This window comes from Zeugodacus cucurbitae, chromosome 4 (genome assembly GCF_028554725.1).
Source record: "Zeugodacus cucurbitae isolate PBARC_wt_2022May chromosome 4, idZeuCucr1.2, whole genome shotgun sequence".
Classification (NCBI taxonomy): domain Eukaryota; kingdom Metazoa; phylum Arthropoda; class Insecta; order Diptera; family Tephritidae; genus Zeugodacus; species Zeugodacus cucurbitae.
In genome coordinates, this window is record NC_071669.1 from 11,683,421 (window position 1) to 11,700,479 (window position 17,059).

General features: G+C 34.3%; 2 protein-coding genes across 6 annotated transcripts in view; one reads left to right on the forward strand and one right to left on the reverse strand.

The window, feature by feature from the left end:
• Positions 1-4,652, forward strand: part of LOC105209798 (PDZ domain-containing protein 2) — a 306,815-nt gene extending 302,163 nt beyond the window's left edge. For 4 of the 5 annotated variants that reach the window (XM_011180400.3, XM_054229739.1, XM_011180442.3 and 1 more), the window contains 2 exons: positions 66-194; positions 2,834-4,652. In XM_011180400.3, coding sequence (XP_011178702.2) covers positions 66-194; positions 2,834-2,982 — 278 coding nt within the window. In that variant the 3' untranslated portion in view covers positions 2,983-4,652. The remainder of the gene's footprint in view (positions 1-65; positions 195-2,833) is intronic. The other variant, XM_054229738.1, reaches the window with a different exon arrangement.
• A 7,587-nt stretch (positions 4,653-12,239) lies between these two features.
• Positions 12,240-15,498, reverse strand: LOC105209827 (uncharacterized). Its single transcript, XM_011180454.3, has 3 exons — positions 15,353-15,498; positions 13,241-13,457; positions 12,240-13,113 (listed from the first exon to the last, which is right to left on the reverse strand). The coding sequence occupies exons 2-3, from the start codon at positions 13,443-13,445 to the stop codon at positions 12,440-12,442; spliced, it is 879 nt and encodes a 292-aa protein (XP_011178756.2). The 5' UTR covers positions 13,446-13,457; positions 15,353-15,498; the 3' UTR covers positions 12,240-12,439.
• Positions 15,499-17,059: the final 1,561 nt, after the last annotated feature.

Consider the following 17,059-nt stretch of genomic DNA (forward strand, 5'->3'; position numbering starts at 1 on the left):
CAGAATTTTGGCGTAAAATCTCGTTTGTTTATCTGAAAATATATATTTAATTTCTACGCACACAGAAGACGCCGCCATCGGCTCACGCACTGTCGAGATTGTTAAGGACAGCTGCGGACTGGGTTTCTCCATTGAGGGTGGCTTCGATTCGCCGTTGGGCAACAAACCATTAATTGTGAAGAAAGTCTTTATGGGTGAGTGAAATGAGATTTTTTATTAACTATATGTACTAAGTGCATATATATTATATACTGTATATAGTTATATTATAGAAGAAATTTAAAGATCATAGCATGAGCAACGACAGCTGCTCAGTACTAATAGTTAGCTAAATTTATTCTTGTCCGGGATTCGAGAGCCTACACCGTTTAAGTATTATGAAATTTCTTCCCAAAAAGTATTTAATTCGTCTGAGGCTCTTTCAGAAAATTCTTTCGCTATTTTTATATCGCTTAAGGTTATTTTTGCTAGTCTGTTTTTGTCTCTTGTCTCTAAAATACCCTTATAAAACATAATTTAGTCCGTCATCAGTAATTGTTTGCATAAAAACTTACAAGTAGTTCATTTCTTTTAAATTTCTGCAACTCACTCAACGGATAGATTTCGACCAAAATTTTCGATTTTCATTGAAATTTCGAAATCATTGAATATTTCGTAATTACCGATCTTTATTAGCCACGGAATGTATTTTTTCTAGTCGGTAAGTGGGTTCAAGGTGATCGTAAATTTTCTTTTCGATACGGTTGCAATGATTTCGCAGTAAAACTTTTCGATCGTATCGAACCATTTTTCAATCGAAACGGATTTAAGATTAGGCCCATTATATGCAATTGTTTTGCTTGCTCTAAATTAGCATATGTCTATGGCTTATATTCGTAGCATACATTTAGGCGACTGCCGACAAGACATATTTGAAATATTTGGTGAATTTGAATGTTGATTTCTAGTTAACCATTGCTGTTTTTTTACTACATGTTAAATTTATCTCCTATAACAAAAATAAACAAAATTTTTTTTCCGGTTAAAGTTTTCGTAGAAATTAGAGCAATTTTTCGATTCTTAAGCAGAAATGACTGATTTTTATATTTTTTCTACAATTTCACTATAGATTATTTTGATTACATACTTTTAGGTTAAAGTAGGCTTCATAGGCTTCGCAAAGTTTCAAATTTGTTGATAAAGCAATTTTTTTACTTCTAACTTTAATAAATTCACCACAAATAAAACAAAATGAATCAACATCATTTTTACACTGACTTGATGCCATTTTTTAACTGAGTAATACACTAATATTGTTGTTACAGCTATAATAAACAGGTTAACATTCACTACTGTGCCTCTTACAAATAATGATACTGTTTACTTTCGGGTTAATCAAAGTGCTGCCATCTTTGATTTATGAAATAAATTAAAATATACTTATCGATATAGATCAGCCCAAAGCAAACTTTAAGAACTAAAGATTAATATTTAAGTGTTTTTCAATGTCTAGAATCTGAATTCAAGCATGAGAACAGAAACCCCAAAAAAAAATTTTTTTTGTTGACCAGTGTTATATTTGGTTATTTTGTGGTATATTTTTTAAATTTATTTTATATAATAATGTTGTTATATTTATTGCATTTATTTTATGTTAATTTTTCGAACTAAATATTTTTCTATTTCAATTGTACAACATTTTTTTTTTTAATTATTTGCAATATTTTTAATAAATTTTTTCTTCATTTTATTTTTATATTATTTTACTTGTGTACACACAATTATTTTTCGTATTTAATTTTTTTAATTATATATTTTTTAACATTTTTTATATTTCTTTGCATTTACATTATTTTGTGACAATATTCAGCCTTATTTTCGGTTAACTATTACTGTTCTTTTAAAGTTACATTAGTTCATATTTATTTCTATATTTTTTTATATATATTTTGTTTAATAATTTCTATATTCAATTTTTGCAAATTTTTTAAATATTTTTTTAAATTTTTTATTATTTATTCTTTTACATGCAAGCACGAATATTTTAATTTATAATTTTTAAACCATTTTTTCTAATTTTTTTGTTTTAAATTTTTTATAATTTTTTTTATTTTATTTTTACATTATTTTACCTGGGTTCACACAATTATTTTTGATTTTGAATTTATATATTACATTTTTTTACACATTTTTTGAATTTGTTTATATTATTTTTATTTCTAAAATATATATATTTTTTTTAATTTTTTTAAACCTTTCAAATATAATATTTTGTGCCAATATTCAGCGTTAAATTGTTTTATTTACACTTGCATTAGTTTATATTTATTTATATTTATATTTTTTATTTATTTTGTTTAATAATTTTTGTATTTAATTTTTTTTTTTAGTTTTCAAATATTTTTAAATTTTTTATAATTTACTTTTTTTACTAATTTTTATATTGTTTTACCTGCGTGAACACAAATGTTTTTGATATTTATTTCTTTTAATTACACATTTTTTCAATTTATTTATATCATTTTTATTTTTAATTTTTTTTCTTCTTTTATTTACTTTTTAAAATTTTTTAACATATTTAAATTTTTTTTTTAATTTCCTTATTTCGTTTATATCTCACATATTTTTATTTAGATATTTAGTTAGTATTATTCTTTTTTATTTATACATTATATACATATACATATCTATATATATACATACGGACTTTCATATACTTAATTATTTTTTTATATAATTGTTTTTAAATATCTTTCTATATTGTAATAATTACTTTTTTTTTAATTTTTTACATAATTTTGTTTAATATTTTTTCTATATTTATTGTTAATATTTTTGTTTTTGTTGTTACCAGGCGGTGCTGCTCACAAAACCGGCCAAGTACGCAATGGCGATGAAATCTTATGTATCAACGGTGCCTCCACAGCGAAAATGACACGTGTTGACGCCTGGAACTATATGAAACAACTGCCCATGGGACCAGTTAAGATAGTGTTCGCTTGAAGCGAACGGCAATCGTGCGGATATATATAGTTTAAAATTGTTAATAAAAACAACAACAACAACAAAATGTTGTGTTGTATAGGCTGCAACGACTTGTAATTAGTACACTATATGTAATTGTAACTATTATGCGTTTGAAAAGCATTAAACTTATTTTATTTGGTGTTAAAAATCAAAAAAAAAAACAAAAACAACAATATTATATAATATTCTAGTTTTAAGTATTGCTTTACTTAATTGGATTTGTGTTTGAAATTTGTGCGATTTCTTGGTTCTGATGATTTTATTTTAATACAATATATACATATACATACGGACATGGTTGAATTGTTGTTGATTATTTTATAATAATACTAGCACTACATACATACATATATACTTCTATACTGTATATATGTGTATGTAGTTTTTGATTTAAATATTTGTGAAATTGTTATTATTGTAGTTATTTGTATCGAGGACTAGAAGTAAGCAGCAAAGCAAAAGCCAATATGGGAGAATTTAACTACTGGAAAGCACACATGCATACATACATACATATATCATAGCCGAATATATGTTTGCGCAAATATAATAAAAAAGTATGAATCTTGCCATTTATAGCGCAAAGCGTATGAGTTATATGCATGTGGATTTCAAACTGAGTTATAGTTAAAATATTTCAAAATATTAAAATTAAAAAAAAAATTAAAATTAAAATTTTAAAAACATTCAAAAATTAGATTTTTGGTGAGCTCTTATTAATTAAATTTTCACATACATTTTTGATGCAATTTAAAATATAATTAGTGCAATTTTTTTAAGAATAATAAAAAAAATAACAAAAAAAAATATTTAAAAAAAAAAATTTTTCTAAAACAAATTTCGAAAAATTTTTATTTTCTAAAATAATTTTCGAAAATGCAAAGTATTTGAAAAGTAACCAACTAACAGCATTTGGTTTATATGCTTGCGCTTTGTACACGACAGTCCTCGTTAAATACATTTTTTAAAAGTGTAAATTATAGCTCTCAAAACAACAACATATTTGCATTGCTTTGCTTAATATATAATATGATTGTCTACGATTTACGTAGCAAATACAGCAATTGCATGTTTGTCTCAAAAAAATTCAAAATAATTTTATTTAACTAATTTTATTCTATTTTTATATACATTATGCACAACAAACAATACGGGAAACAAAACGCGCAAACTTTCGCGACGAAAGCATATAAGCGACGTTAAATGTGCTTAATTAATCAAAATATAAAAAAAAGTATGCAAAATATATATATATACGAATAAATAATAATTTTAACGAAATGTGTAAATCTATGCGCAAGTTTAGAGCACTGTCCGTATGGGATTTGAAATATTTTGTGACAAGTTTATACGATTATATTGAATATACATACATTAATAAATATATATATATATATATTTAATTACATATATAACTATAACTATATAGCATACTAAATTAAATTATATAATACATATATACATACATATACGTTAATACTATATTTAACCATTTGCGATGCCAAACTGTGGCACACTTGCATTTGCTTGCGTTTGTTTATATAACAACCATACACATATACTATATACAAACATACATATATATATATACAATCAATTAAATGTTTAATAAATAAATTAACTAAATATATACCAACTGAAATTTACTTATAAAAATTGTTTTTTATCAAAAAGCGACATGGAAAACGGGCGTGACCCTGCCTCTAGTAGGCCTTTAGTATATATGTACATACATATTTGCCGAACTATCGAAAAGCTATAACAATCGAGCCTATTGGAGTCATTACACATATTTTTGGAATCAAATAATAACGAGGCAATAAGGGAACCAAGCAAATGTTCACCACCTTATATAGGAACTAGGGAAACAGAAATTGCTCGCTCCGCTGCTCTTACACATGTGCTTTTGGGCAAATTGAAATAACGTGCATTCAGTAGGATTTGACTTATGAGTAGCGCATAAAAAATAATCAAAGATATAATAATTACTTTTAAAATAAAATTAAATTAAACACAGAAAAAACTATATATCTAAAAAATGAGAATTTCGAAAAGAATTGGAATTTTAACAAAAAATGGCAACTTGCAATATAATAGCCTTTTCACACAGCCAAATTTTGATTGAGAAACCAGTTTTTGCCCTTCGCACTGCCAGCTACTCGATAACCGATCAGTTGTTATACATTGTTAAACTCTCGCAACAAAAGTTGCTAAGAGAATATTATAGTTTTGTTCACAAAACGGTTTTTTGTAAGTCCTAAAACTAAACGAGTTAGATATTTGGTTATATATGTATTTCAAAATGATCGAGGTGACGAGACGAGTCAAAATCCGAATGTCTGTCTGTCCGTCCATCCGTCCGTACAACGGATAACTTGAGTAAAAATTGAGATATCTTGACGAAACTTAGCACACATGTTTCTTGGGACCGTGAGAGGGTTGCTTTCGAAATCGGACCAACTAAGCCATAAATAAAGTTATAAAAGTTACATTTGGAATAAACGATCGCACTAGTAAGGGGCATATTGGGATGTAATTTTTTTTGGTAAGTGGGCGTGGCCCCGCCCCCAAAGCTGTTATTTGTATATATCTCGCAAACCAATAAAGCTATATATACCAAACTTTCTGCAGTCGTTTCTTTTAGCCACTTCTTAATACAGTCCAAAAATGAAAAAATCGGATAATAACCACGCCCACCTCCCACACAAAGGTTAGGTTGAAAATTACTAAAAGTGCGTTAAGTCACTAACGACAAACGTCAGAAACACTAAATTTTACAGAAGAAATTGCAGAGGAGAGCTGCACTCAAATTTTTTACAAAATGGAAAATGGGCGTGGCATCGCCCACTTATGGGTCAAAAACCATATCTCAGGAACGACTCGACAGATTTCAATGAAATTTGGTATATAATATTTTCTTGGCACCCGGATGACCCGTGTGGAATATGGATGAAATCGGTTCACAACCACGACAACTTTTCATGTAACTCAATTTTGAACTCCGTCTTATTCCTTCACTTTATAATATGTACATAAGGAACCAATGAAGATAGTGAAATAAAACACAAATGCTGTATATGATCCGTGGCATCACTTGTGAAAAAATTGTCAAAATCAGACTATAACTTTTCAATGCCCCGGATATCGAATATGAGGAACCCAGTGCCTTTTGGTAATTTTTCACCGAAAATATCGGTAAATCTCTCAGATATCTTAATTTAATTCAGAAGAAATCGTTTTCCCCTAGCTCTTATACAGATAATTGTAGGATTTTCAAAAATACGATGGGCTTATTAGCTTGTAAATCGGGTAATATATGAAATAACTTAGCCAAATTAAGTGAGCATATACTCTCAGATATAATATATGTTGGTGATGAAAATGAGTGAAATAGGTTCAGGAATTACCTCAGCCTATATACTATATATATGGGTCAAATTGTGTGTTATCTTAATAAAAATATAGCAATAAATTGCGTGAGTATAAAATGTTCGGTTGCATCCGAACTTAGCCTTTCCTTACTTGTTGTTTTTGCTTTTCATAAGAAATTGGTAAGTTTCATCAGCTGATTGTTATTTTTAGCAGCGACATCTACCGTCGTCTAGCGTGGACAACAACTCGCAGAATATATACATCGATTTTAATCAGCGTTTTAATCGAGCAGAGTCCGGTTAATTGATCAATTGAAACTGGGTTAAAAAGCCATAAAGTAGATTTACACAAATAGGACCTCTAATAATGTTGATTTTGAGTTGAAAATATTCATTTCGTTATGTACTTAGTCTGATAGTATTTCTAAATAATTTATATATTCGTTCTCGATTTCAACTCCTCTTATAATTTAGATACTCGTACCAAGTCAGAAAGAGATTATAAATGGTGTTTAAATAAGAAAAAAAAGTGTTTTTTTTACTAAAACTAAAAACGGTTTGGAATATCATTGAAATTTTTTATTCCTGCAATTTCACATTTTATATTCGTACAAAGTTCATCAATCGTCGCTCGCTTGTTGGCATAGAACATAGACTTGACCTTGAAATAGGCTAACGGCGTCAAATGGCACGACCGAGGCGGCCATTTGTCCGGGCCATTTCGTGAGATAACACGTTCACCAAACTTAGTTTTCAATAAATAGATTGGTAATTGGTACATCGCTGTGTGAATTGTGGCTCCGCCCTGTTGGAACCACATATTGTCCAAGTCCATATCATTCAAATCGGGCCAAAAACTTTCGGTTACCATTGAGCGGTAGCGATTCCTATGGGTTTTAAAAAGTAGGCTTGGTTGTGAACCGATTTGGCCTATTTTCACAACATATCATTGGGAAGCTAGGAAGATATTATGAACCGAATTTCATTGAAATTGGTCTAGTAGTTTCGGAGATATGGTTTTTGTCCCATAAGTGGGCGGAGCCACACCTACTTAAATTTTATATACCATTTTGAGTGCAGTTCTTCTGTACCTTCTTTATAATGAAATTTAAGGTTTCTGTTGGTTTTCCTTACTGAATTAAAGAATTTTTAGTAGTTTTCAACGTAACCTTTGTATGGGAGGTGGGCGTGGTTATAATCCGATCTCCTCCATTTTTGGACTATATAACTTAGTAGTGGCGGGGCCACGCCCACTTTCCAAAAAAAATTACATCCAAATATGCCCCTTCCTAGAACAATCCTTTGTACCGAATTTTACTTTCATAGCTTAATTATAGCTCTTTATGTGTTTTCAGTTATCGCCATTTTGTGGGCGTGGCAGTGGTCCGCTCATCTTCGAACTTAACCTTCTTATGGTGCAAAGAAACACCTGTACCAAGTTTCATCCAGATATCTCAATTTTTACACAAGTTACAGCTTGCACGGACGGACAGACAGACATCCGAATTTGAACTTTACTCGTCACCCTAATCACTTTGGTATATCTAACCTTATTAAGCGAAAAATGATCAAATATAAGTTTGTATTTAATTTATGTTAATTGTATTTGTTAAGAGTAAAATATATTTTAATCTGATTTCAACAGGTCTAAAATATTAACTACTAAACAACAATACGCGCTTCTGATTGAGCTTTTGCAATAAAAGCCCGCCACAGGGTTACTTTGTAGAACCTACGGAAGGAGCAGCGGAATGTTAGAGAAATGTATCATGTATTTTATTATACTTCTCTTTCGGACTTCCTGAGGAAGGTGTACGGAAAGGTGTTTCGTTCACCGTCGAGGTACTTTTTTTTCACTGTTGACATTCCATATGCGGGAGTCATGATTGCCCCAGGATACTGAGCCATTCCTTACTTGTTTAATATTATTGTCGCTTATCTGCAAAACATTGAATAAGAAATTGGTCATGTGAATTTGATACCTTACTTACAATCACGGCATTGATACTAAAGTATCCTTTGCGGTTAAAATCGAGAAAGTTATCTTTTGTTGGAGCAACGATTTTAATGTGTGTAATCGTAATTGGGGGATGGGGTCATATGTAGAAGTTCACGCAAGTGAGGAAAGTTTCTGATTGCCATTCACTTGGGAGTGGCCAGGAACGATTCTTTTGCATATGACTCAAGCAGCTCACGACTTCCGGTTTTAGACCAAGTATCCCCTGGGTAGCTAACAGACATCCGTTTGGAGGCGAGCTAAAGTGAGAAGGCGAAGCCCGCTTGTGCGGTTGTGCGTAGGGCTTGGGACCCACCACATAAAAAAATCTCCCCAATGAAAACAAACACCGAGCCTCGGATGAGAAACCCCCCTTTTGATGACGACCCCTGCAAACGTACTAAGGATCATGATTTGAGGGCATGCACCTGGAATGTCCGGACTCTTAATTGGGAAGGTGCCTCTGCCCAGCTGGTTGATGTCCTCATACAACTAAAGGCTGACTTCACCGCCGTCCAAGAAGTGCGATGGACGGGACAAGGACGGAAGAAGGTGGGTCCTTGTGACATCTACTACAGCGGCCATATAAAGGAGCGCAAATTTGGTGTTGGATTTGTGGTGGGAGAGAGACTCCGTCGCCGAGTCCTGGCATTCACCCCGGTGGATGAACGTCTAGCCACAATCCGCATAAAAGCGAGGTTCTTCAACATATCGCTGATTTGCGCCCACGCCCCAACGGAAGAGAAGGACGATGTGACCAAAGACGCTTTCTATGAGCGCCTAGAACGCACCTATGAGCGCTGCCCCCGCCACGATGTCAAAATCGTGCTTGGCGATTTTAACGCCAGGGTGGGTAAAGAAGGTGTCTTTGGCACAACAGTCGGAAAATTCAGCCTCCATGACGAAACATCGCCAAACGGCCTGAGGCTGATCGACTTCGCTGGGGCCCGAAATATGGTTGTCTGTAGTACCAGATTCCAGCATAAAAAAATTCATCAAGCAACGTGGCTGTCCCCTGATCGAAACACGCGCAACCAAATCGATCACGTTGTGATAGACGGAAGACATGTCTCCAGTGTTTTAGACGTGCGTACGCTCCGAGGACCAAACATTGACTCGGACCATTATCTAGTAGCAGCAAAGATACGCACTCGCCTCTGTGCAGCAAAGAACGCCCGTCAACAAACACAAGGAAGGTTCGCCGTCGAAAAGCTGCAATCACAACCGACAGCCGAACGATTTTCTACTCGACTTGCACTCCTGCTCTCTGAGAGCACTCATCAGCATCTCGATATAAGGGAGCTGTGGAACGGCATCTCAAACTCATTGCATACCGCTGCAGCCGAAACAATTGGTCTACGGCAACGCCAAAAAACCAGTTGGTACGATGAGAATTGTCGTTCCGCAGTGGAGAGAAAACAGACTGCCTACCTCGCAACGTTGCGATCGACCACAACACGTTCGGGGTGGGATAGATATCGAGAACTGAAGAGGGAAGCGAGACGCATTTGCAGACGTAAAAAGAAAGAGGCCGAAATGCGTGAGTATGAAAAGCTTGAAAAGCTGGCCGACATGGGTAATGCTCGAAAATTTTATGAAAAGATGAGGCGATTAACAGAAGGTTTCAAGACCGGAGCATTATCATGTAGGGACCGAGAAGGTAATCTGGTAGCGGATGTCCAGAGCACACTGGGATTATGGAGGGAACACTTCTCCGACCTGCTCAATGGCAGTGAAAGTACAACACCAGGAGATGGCGAACCCGATTCCCCAATCGATGACGATGGAATAGATGTTCCATTACCCGACCATGAAGAAATTCGAATAGCAATTACCCGCTTGAAGAACAACAAAGCGGCGGGGGCCGATGGATTACCGGCCGAGCTATTCAAATACGGCGGCGAAGAACTGATAAGGTGCATGCATCAGCTTCTTTGTAGAATATGGTCGGAAGAAAGCATGCCTGACGATTGGAATCTTAGTGTGCTCTGCCCAATCCATAAGAAGGGAGACCCCACAATCTGCGCCAACTACCGTGGTATAAGTCTCCTCAATATCGCATATAAGGTTTTGTCGAGCGTATTGTGTGAAAGACTAAAGCCCACCGTCAACGAACTGATTGGACCTTATCAGTGTGGCTTTAGACCTGGAAAATCCACAATGGACCAGATATTCACCATGCGCCAAATCTTGGAAAAGACCCGAGAGAGAAGAATCGATACTCACCATCTTTTTATCGATTTTAAAGCTGCCTTCGATAGCACGAAAAGGAGCTGCCTTTATGCCGCGATGTCTGAATTTGGTATCCCTGCAAAACTAATACGGCTATGTAAGCTGACGTTGAGCAACACCAAAAGCTCCGTCAGGATCGGGAAGGACCTCTCCGAGCCGTTCGATACCAAACGAGGCTTCAGACAGGGTGACTCACTATCGTGCGACTTCTTCAATCTATTGCTGGAAAAAATAATACGAGCTGCAGAACTAAATAGAGAGGGTACAATCTTCTACAAGAGTGTACAGCTCCTGGCGTATGCCGATGATATTGATATCATCGGAAGCAACAACCGCGCCGTTTGTTCTGCGTTTTCCAGACTAGATAAAGAAGCGAAGCGTATGGGTCTGGTGGTGAATGAGGACAAGACGAAATATCTCCTGTCATCAAACAAACAGTCGGCGCACTCGCGTCTTGGCTCCCACGTCACTGTTGACAGTCATAACTTTGAAGTTGTAGATAATTTCGTTTATCTGGGAACCAGCATTAACAACACCAACAATGTCAGCCTTGAAATCCAACGCAGAATCACTCTTGCCAACAGGTGCTACTTTGGACTGAGTAGGCAATTGAAAAGTAAAGTCCTCTCTCGACGAACCAAAATCAAACTCTATAAGTCGCTCATTATTCCCGTCCTGATGTATGGCGCTGAAGCGTGGACGATGACAACATCCGATGAGACGACTCTTGGGGTTTTCGAGAGAAAGGTTTTGCGCAAGATTTTTGGTCCTCTAAACATTGGCAACGGCGAATACCGCAGGCGATGGAACGATGAGCTGTACGATTTATACGACGACATTGACATAGTTCAGCGAATAAAAAGACAGCGGCTACGCTGGCTAGGTCATGTTGTACGGATGGAAGAAAACACTCCAGCTCTGAAAGTATTCGATGCAGTACCCGCTGGAGGAAGCCGCGGAAGAGGACGACCTCCACTCCGGTGGAAAGACCAAGTGCAAAGTGACCTGGCTTCACTTGGTGTTTCCAATTGGCGCCAAAAAGCAAAAAGGAGGAATGAGTGGCGCGCTCTGGTGGATTCGGCTATAATCGCTTAAAGCGGTTCCTACGCCAAATATATATATATATAATCGTAAATCGTACCTAGAAATCCGTATTTCTGATAGCAGTCCCACTTGGCTTGTCTTTTTTCATCGCTACTTAAATTAACGTTTATCCACTGAGTGCACAGATTGTATTGAGATTAGTATCGGCTTTATGAAAACGTCTGAGCCTCTGGAATATCGAAGTCCTTGCCTACTCCATGCTGGTAGTCTCCCTCATCAAAAAAAAAAACGTAAAACCGAAGACAAGCGAAGAAGTAAAGATATAGATGAAGTTCTTGAAGAACTTACTGCCTTATTTAAGCGAAAATTTTGAATAAAACTGTTTTATAAAAATCCTTTGAATAAACTATAACTATTCTTGTAGTATGTACACTGTTTCGTCTACATCGAGATCATGATTTTCTTTGACGTTTTATATCGCAACGGCTTTTCAACCGTTCTTCCCCCATCAGCAAAAATAAATACTTTCGCGAATACATTTTTAGTTCAAAAATTCAATCAATATATATATTTAGAAAAGAAAACACCAGTTAATTTTATTTGTTTATTTATTAAGTGAATAAATCTCAATGGTATAAATATTATGCCAAAATTAGGTGTACACACGTGATGTACAGAAATTTTGTATACATTTTATTACATTTTACGATTTACAAAAAAAAAAACAAGAATTGGAAACACTTTCAAGCGTAAGCGATGTGCGCTCACATTGCTAATGTTAGTGTCAGATCTAGGGGGTATTGTTTATGGTAATATTATAAACGGTGGTCCCACCTTTAGGGGTGGTGGTTTTGGGTTTTTGGATATTTTTCTTGGGTGTTTCGCTCTCTTTATTTGCCACGCCCACTGTTGATGTCGCACCTTTTGGGGTGGTGGTTTTGGGTTTTTGGATATTCTTCTTGGGTGTTTCACTCTCTTTATTTGCCACGCCCACTGCTGATGTCGCACCTTTTGGGGTGGTGGTTTTGGGTTTTTGGATATTCTTCTTGGGTGTTTCACTCATGCCAGCCGTTAATTGAGGTAAATCTTTATTAACGGTTACGACATTTTTAACAACAATTGTTTCGATTTTGACTTTATTTGCGACGTCCACTGCTGATGTCCCACCTTTTTGGATAGTTTTCTTGGGTGTTTCACTCTTCTGATCTAGTTTCATTTTTTGCATGCCACCCGTTAGTTGAGGTAAATCTTTATTATCGCCTACGACATTTTTAACATCAGTTTTTTCGATTTCGACTTCATTTGCCACGCCCACTGCTGTTTGTCTATCCGCATTATTTAAATACGGCCTTACGAATTCCACATATTTAGCTAATTTAAATGGTTTACCAGCCTTATTTCCCTTCTCAAGCCATCGTTTATACTGGCTACGTATTTTTTGCCAACGTGTCTTGCAATTATCCGCTGAAAGAAAGGGGAAAATTTAGTATAAAAGCAGCAATAAGATTGTTTTTCATTTATTTTTATTGCATTTTGGTTGTTACTGAAATATATAATACATAGTTAGGATGTTAAAATATATTAAACTTACCTGTATCACTACATGATGCGGCTATTGCCTTCCAAGTTGCAGAGGTAATGTCTCTCCTAAGATATTCCCTGTGATCTGTATTATACAGCTGCGGATGCTTCTCCACTAAACCGCACAGTTTCTTGTCTACTTCAAATTTTTCTTCATCGCTTTTCGGTGCGTCCTTTGTATTGTTTTTATTGTCTCCCACGCTTTTTCCGGACATTTTAATGTAAAACTTCAAGTTGAATATGCGGAAAAAATAAAAAAATTATTAGGTATTATTAGAACTCGACATTAATGGTATTAGTATTGCCTTATTTATGATAAAATAGTTATTATAAAATATTTATTATAAAAGAATTAAGCTTCATTCCTTTTTTGTATTGGCTTCGATGAAAAAATTCTTGAAAAATGTAATCTGTTTCACCAGCGAACGTCTATACATATATATGTATGTATAATACTATAATAAAAAAAATATTTTAAAACATCGCGGCATGTTGGCAAGTTTAGTTCGTGTAAATCACTTGGCAAACCAAAAGCGCTTAAATTTGGATCTGGCATATGCACCAAATTTGATTCCAAGAGATTTGATAATGTAATATCATTAGCACAAGAACTAATTGATATAAGAGATGACTCCATAATTTAAAGAAGCTTAAGTTTTGCTTTAAAATGTTAGAATCGCGAAAATCAGAGGCACACACTTCTTCCCTGAGTAAAAACTTCTAACTGTAATATTGTATCCAAATAATTTAAAACGATGTTTTCGGACACAATTGTTTTATTAGTAATTCATCAGCGTTGCTTTGTTTTCTCTGAGAAGTTGATAAAATCATAGCAAACAAATAAAATTAAGAAAAAAAAACAAGTGCAAATCAAACAAACAATCGACAGTGTAACAGAAATTGGAATGATTTGATTCTTTTTTTAATAAATGATAAGGAAAACAGTAACAACTACAAGAGTCGAAAACATAAAGCAGTGACCGTACAGAAAAATACCGTTAAATGGGAGGTGGCCGTAGTTTTTGCCCAATTTTAATCATTTTCATAATCTCACCTAACTAGGTACAATCTAAAATGTGTACCAAATTTACACGAAATCGATAAAGTAGTTCCAGAGATTTACATATGCACTCAAAAGTGGACGGTGTCATGCCAAAATTTTCATATAGTCGGATTTCTGGCTGCTATACAACACCGAATACCAAACTCAAGATGTTTCCCTCAACAGTTATTAAAATTTCTGATCTTTAGTGTTTTCAAAAATTACCGTTATATGGCAGGTGGGCGTGGTTTTTGTCCGCTTTTGATAATTTCCCAAATATCGCTTACATAGGCATAATGTAATACGTATACAGAATTTGAAAAAAATCGGTGGGCAGTGCCACGCCCCCTATAAAAAAATTCTGTATTGTCGAATTTTCTGCTTAAATACAACATCACATACCAAATTTGAGCAAATTAGCTTCGATATCTACAAAACAAGCCAACAATCGACAGTGGAATAGGAATTGGATTTTTTTTTTACAAAATACAATATACGAAAGTTTCTCGTTAAAAACCGGAAGCTCGATTTTCATTTTAGACCCATGGTTTCTTGGGCAAATTTTCTTAGAATTCATCGTAGTTTACGATTTTGATAACCGCTTTGTCAAGAAAAAAATTGACCCACTCGAATGTATATTATTTATATATGTTCGCTCTACTCGTTATTATAAAATCGCTACTACTCGTTCTTTTACACTCTCTACTAGAAGAGCACCCAGTGATCGTATACGTTTACACACCGATTGTCACCAACCATATCAACCAAGAGCGGAAGCGAAGCACTTCCATTGCGATAAAGCGACAATGAAATTAGACTTATATTTCATAAATCAACATATTTCATATATCAACATATTTCATATATTTCATAATTCTATTAGGCCTCAAACTTCATTGTTACCACACAAAATCTTATTAATGAGAAAATCAACACTAGATGTTATACATTATTGCAGATTCATTCGAACTTTTAATTATTTTTGATCGCTGATCGTTTCAAATTGGAATTTTCCAGAAATTCTTTTGCACTGATAAAAAAAAATCTATATAAATTTGTGAAGTTTTTCACTCAACGCACCGAATTTTTGTAAATAGCTCTGCACTGATTCGCTGTTTGTCTTCAACTGAACCGGCTTTACGCATTGACTACACGAACTTATGTTCAGGATTGGCAGGCATGTGTGTATGTGCAATGTACATGTATAAACTGAGAAAGTGATGTCATATAAAGCGACTTTTTGATTTCTTTTAAATTCCTCGTTTGCTCTTCACAAGTATGAATGTGCATATATATATATGTATGTATATCATACATACAGTGAAAGAGACAAATAGAGTTCAAAATTAGTATGTTATATACATATATGAGTAGTAGGATTTTTAAACTGTATCAGCAGCATGACAAAAAAATATTTCGTCAAAATTTGAATAAAAGAAAATGGTAGGTTCGTGAGATATGGTTTTTGACCCAGAACAGTGCATTTTCTCCAGCCATGTTCGGATCAAATATAACTATTACTCGTAATTTAGCGCCAACACATTTTTCGTACTAAAGATTGATTAAGATGAAATAAAAAAAATTACCAAAATTAAAATAAAATTAATTTGTATCTTTCAACGCATGTGGCATGTTGTTAAAGGGGAATCACCAACTTCATATCAATAAGACAATTATTCAGCGAAAGCTAGAGGTGTAGCTAAAAGAGCGTAAGTGATCGGATACGCAAACTTACCGATTGTCATTAACACATACACACAAGCAAGCGAAGGCCTGAAACGAACATTTACGAAGAGCTTATTCGTTTGCTCTCCCAGTAAGCGCACAAACACAAGCTCATTTTGTGCTCTTGCTACAAAAATCAGCGCATGTCACCTTCACCATGAAATTAGGAGATTGTCCCAGTGTCCATCTCAATCAAACAATCACACCAAAATGCAATAGCGCTAAATAGCTCGGGATGCACTAAGATAGAAGACTGACTTGGCAGCACCATATAAAAGCAAAATGTGAACAACTTAAAATAAAGACCAGAAAAATGTACTGGTTACTTAGTCCTAAAACTAAACTCAGTCTTAAAAATAAGATGCTTTCTATATAAATCTATTGTGAAACCGGTTTGGGCTTACGGAATCCAAATCTGGGGAAATGCAAGCAAATCGAATATAGAAATAATTCAACGATACCTGTCGAGAACACAACACTTCTGATTGCAAACGTTCCATGGTATATCAAAAATATTCATTTACACAAATACCTCGAAATAGATATGATATAGTGAAAGATTCAAAAACTCAGTTCTAGATATGTTAACCGATTGAACTGTCACCCTAACATACACGCCATTAACCTACTGGACAACAGTGATGATACTCGACGTCTGCAAAGGCTGCATCCCCTAGCTTACCATTTAGATCTTAAGTTTAACTTTACTCAATAAGTTTTAAAATATAATAGAAACCAAGCTATTGATAATAGTAACATGTAGTACAAATCAAATGCCTTTAATGTATCTTTAGATATAATTGTATTTACTTATATTATATATTTATAGATATCCCGTTTTTTTGTCCGCTACTGTATATACGTTATACATCACAAACAAGAAAAGCAAACAAAACATATCGCGCAATATACATACATATAAACAACGTTAACTGTGCAAAACTTATATAATCAAAAACAATATGCATACATACATATAAATATATATATATATATATATATATTTGGCGTAGGAACCGCTTTAAGCGATTATAGCCGAATCCACCAGAGCGCGCCACTCAT

Excerpts from the sequence above, each read along its gene's own strand:
- LOC105209827 (XM_011180454.3), bottom strand. The coding sequence starts at position 13,445 with ATGTCCGGAAAAAGCGTGGGAGACAATAAAAACAATACAAAGGACGCA. Across the intron at positions 13,114-13,240 it reads CGCATCATGTAGTGATACAG|CGGATAATTGCAAGACACGT; the intron begins GTAAGTTTAATA and ends CCTTTCTTTCAG.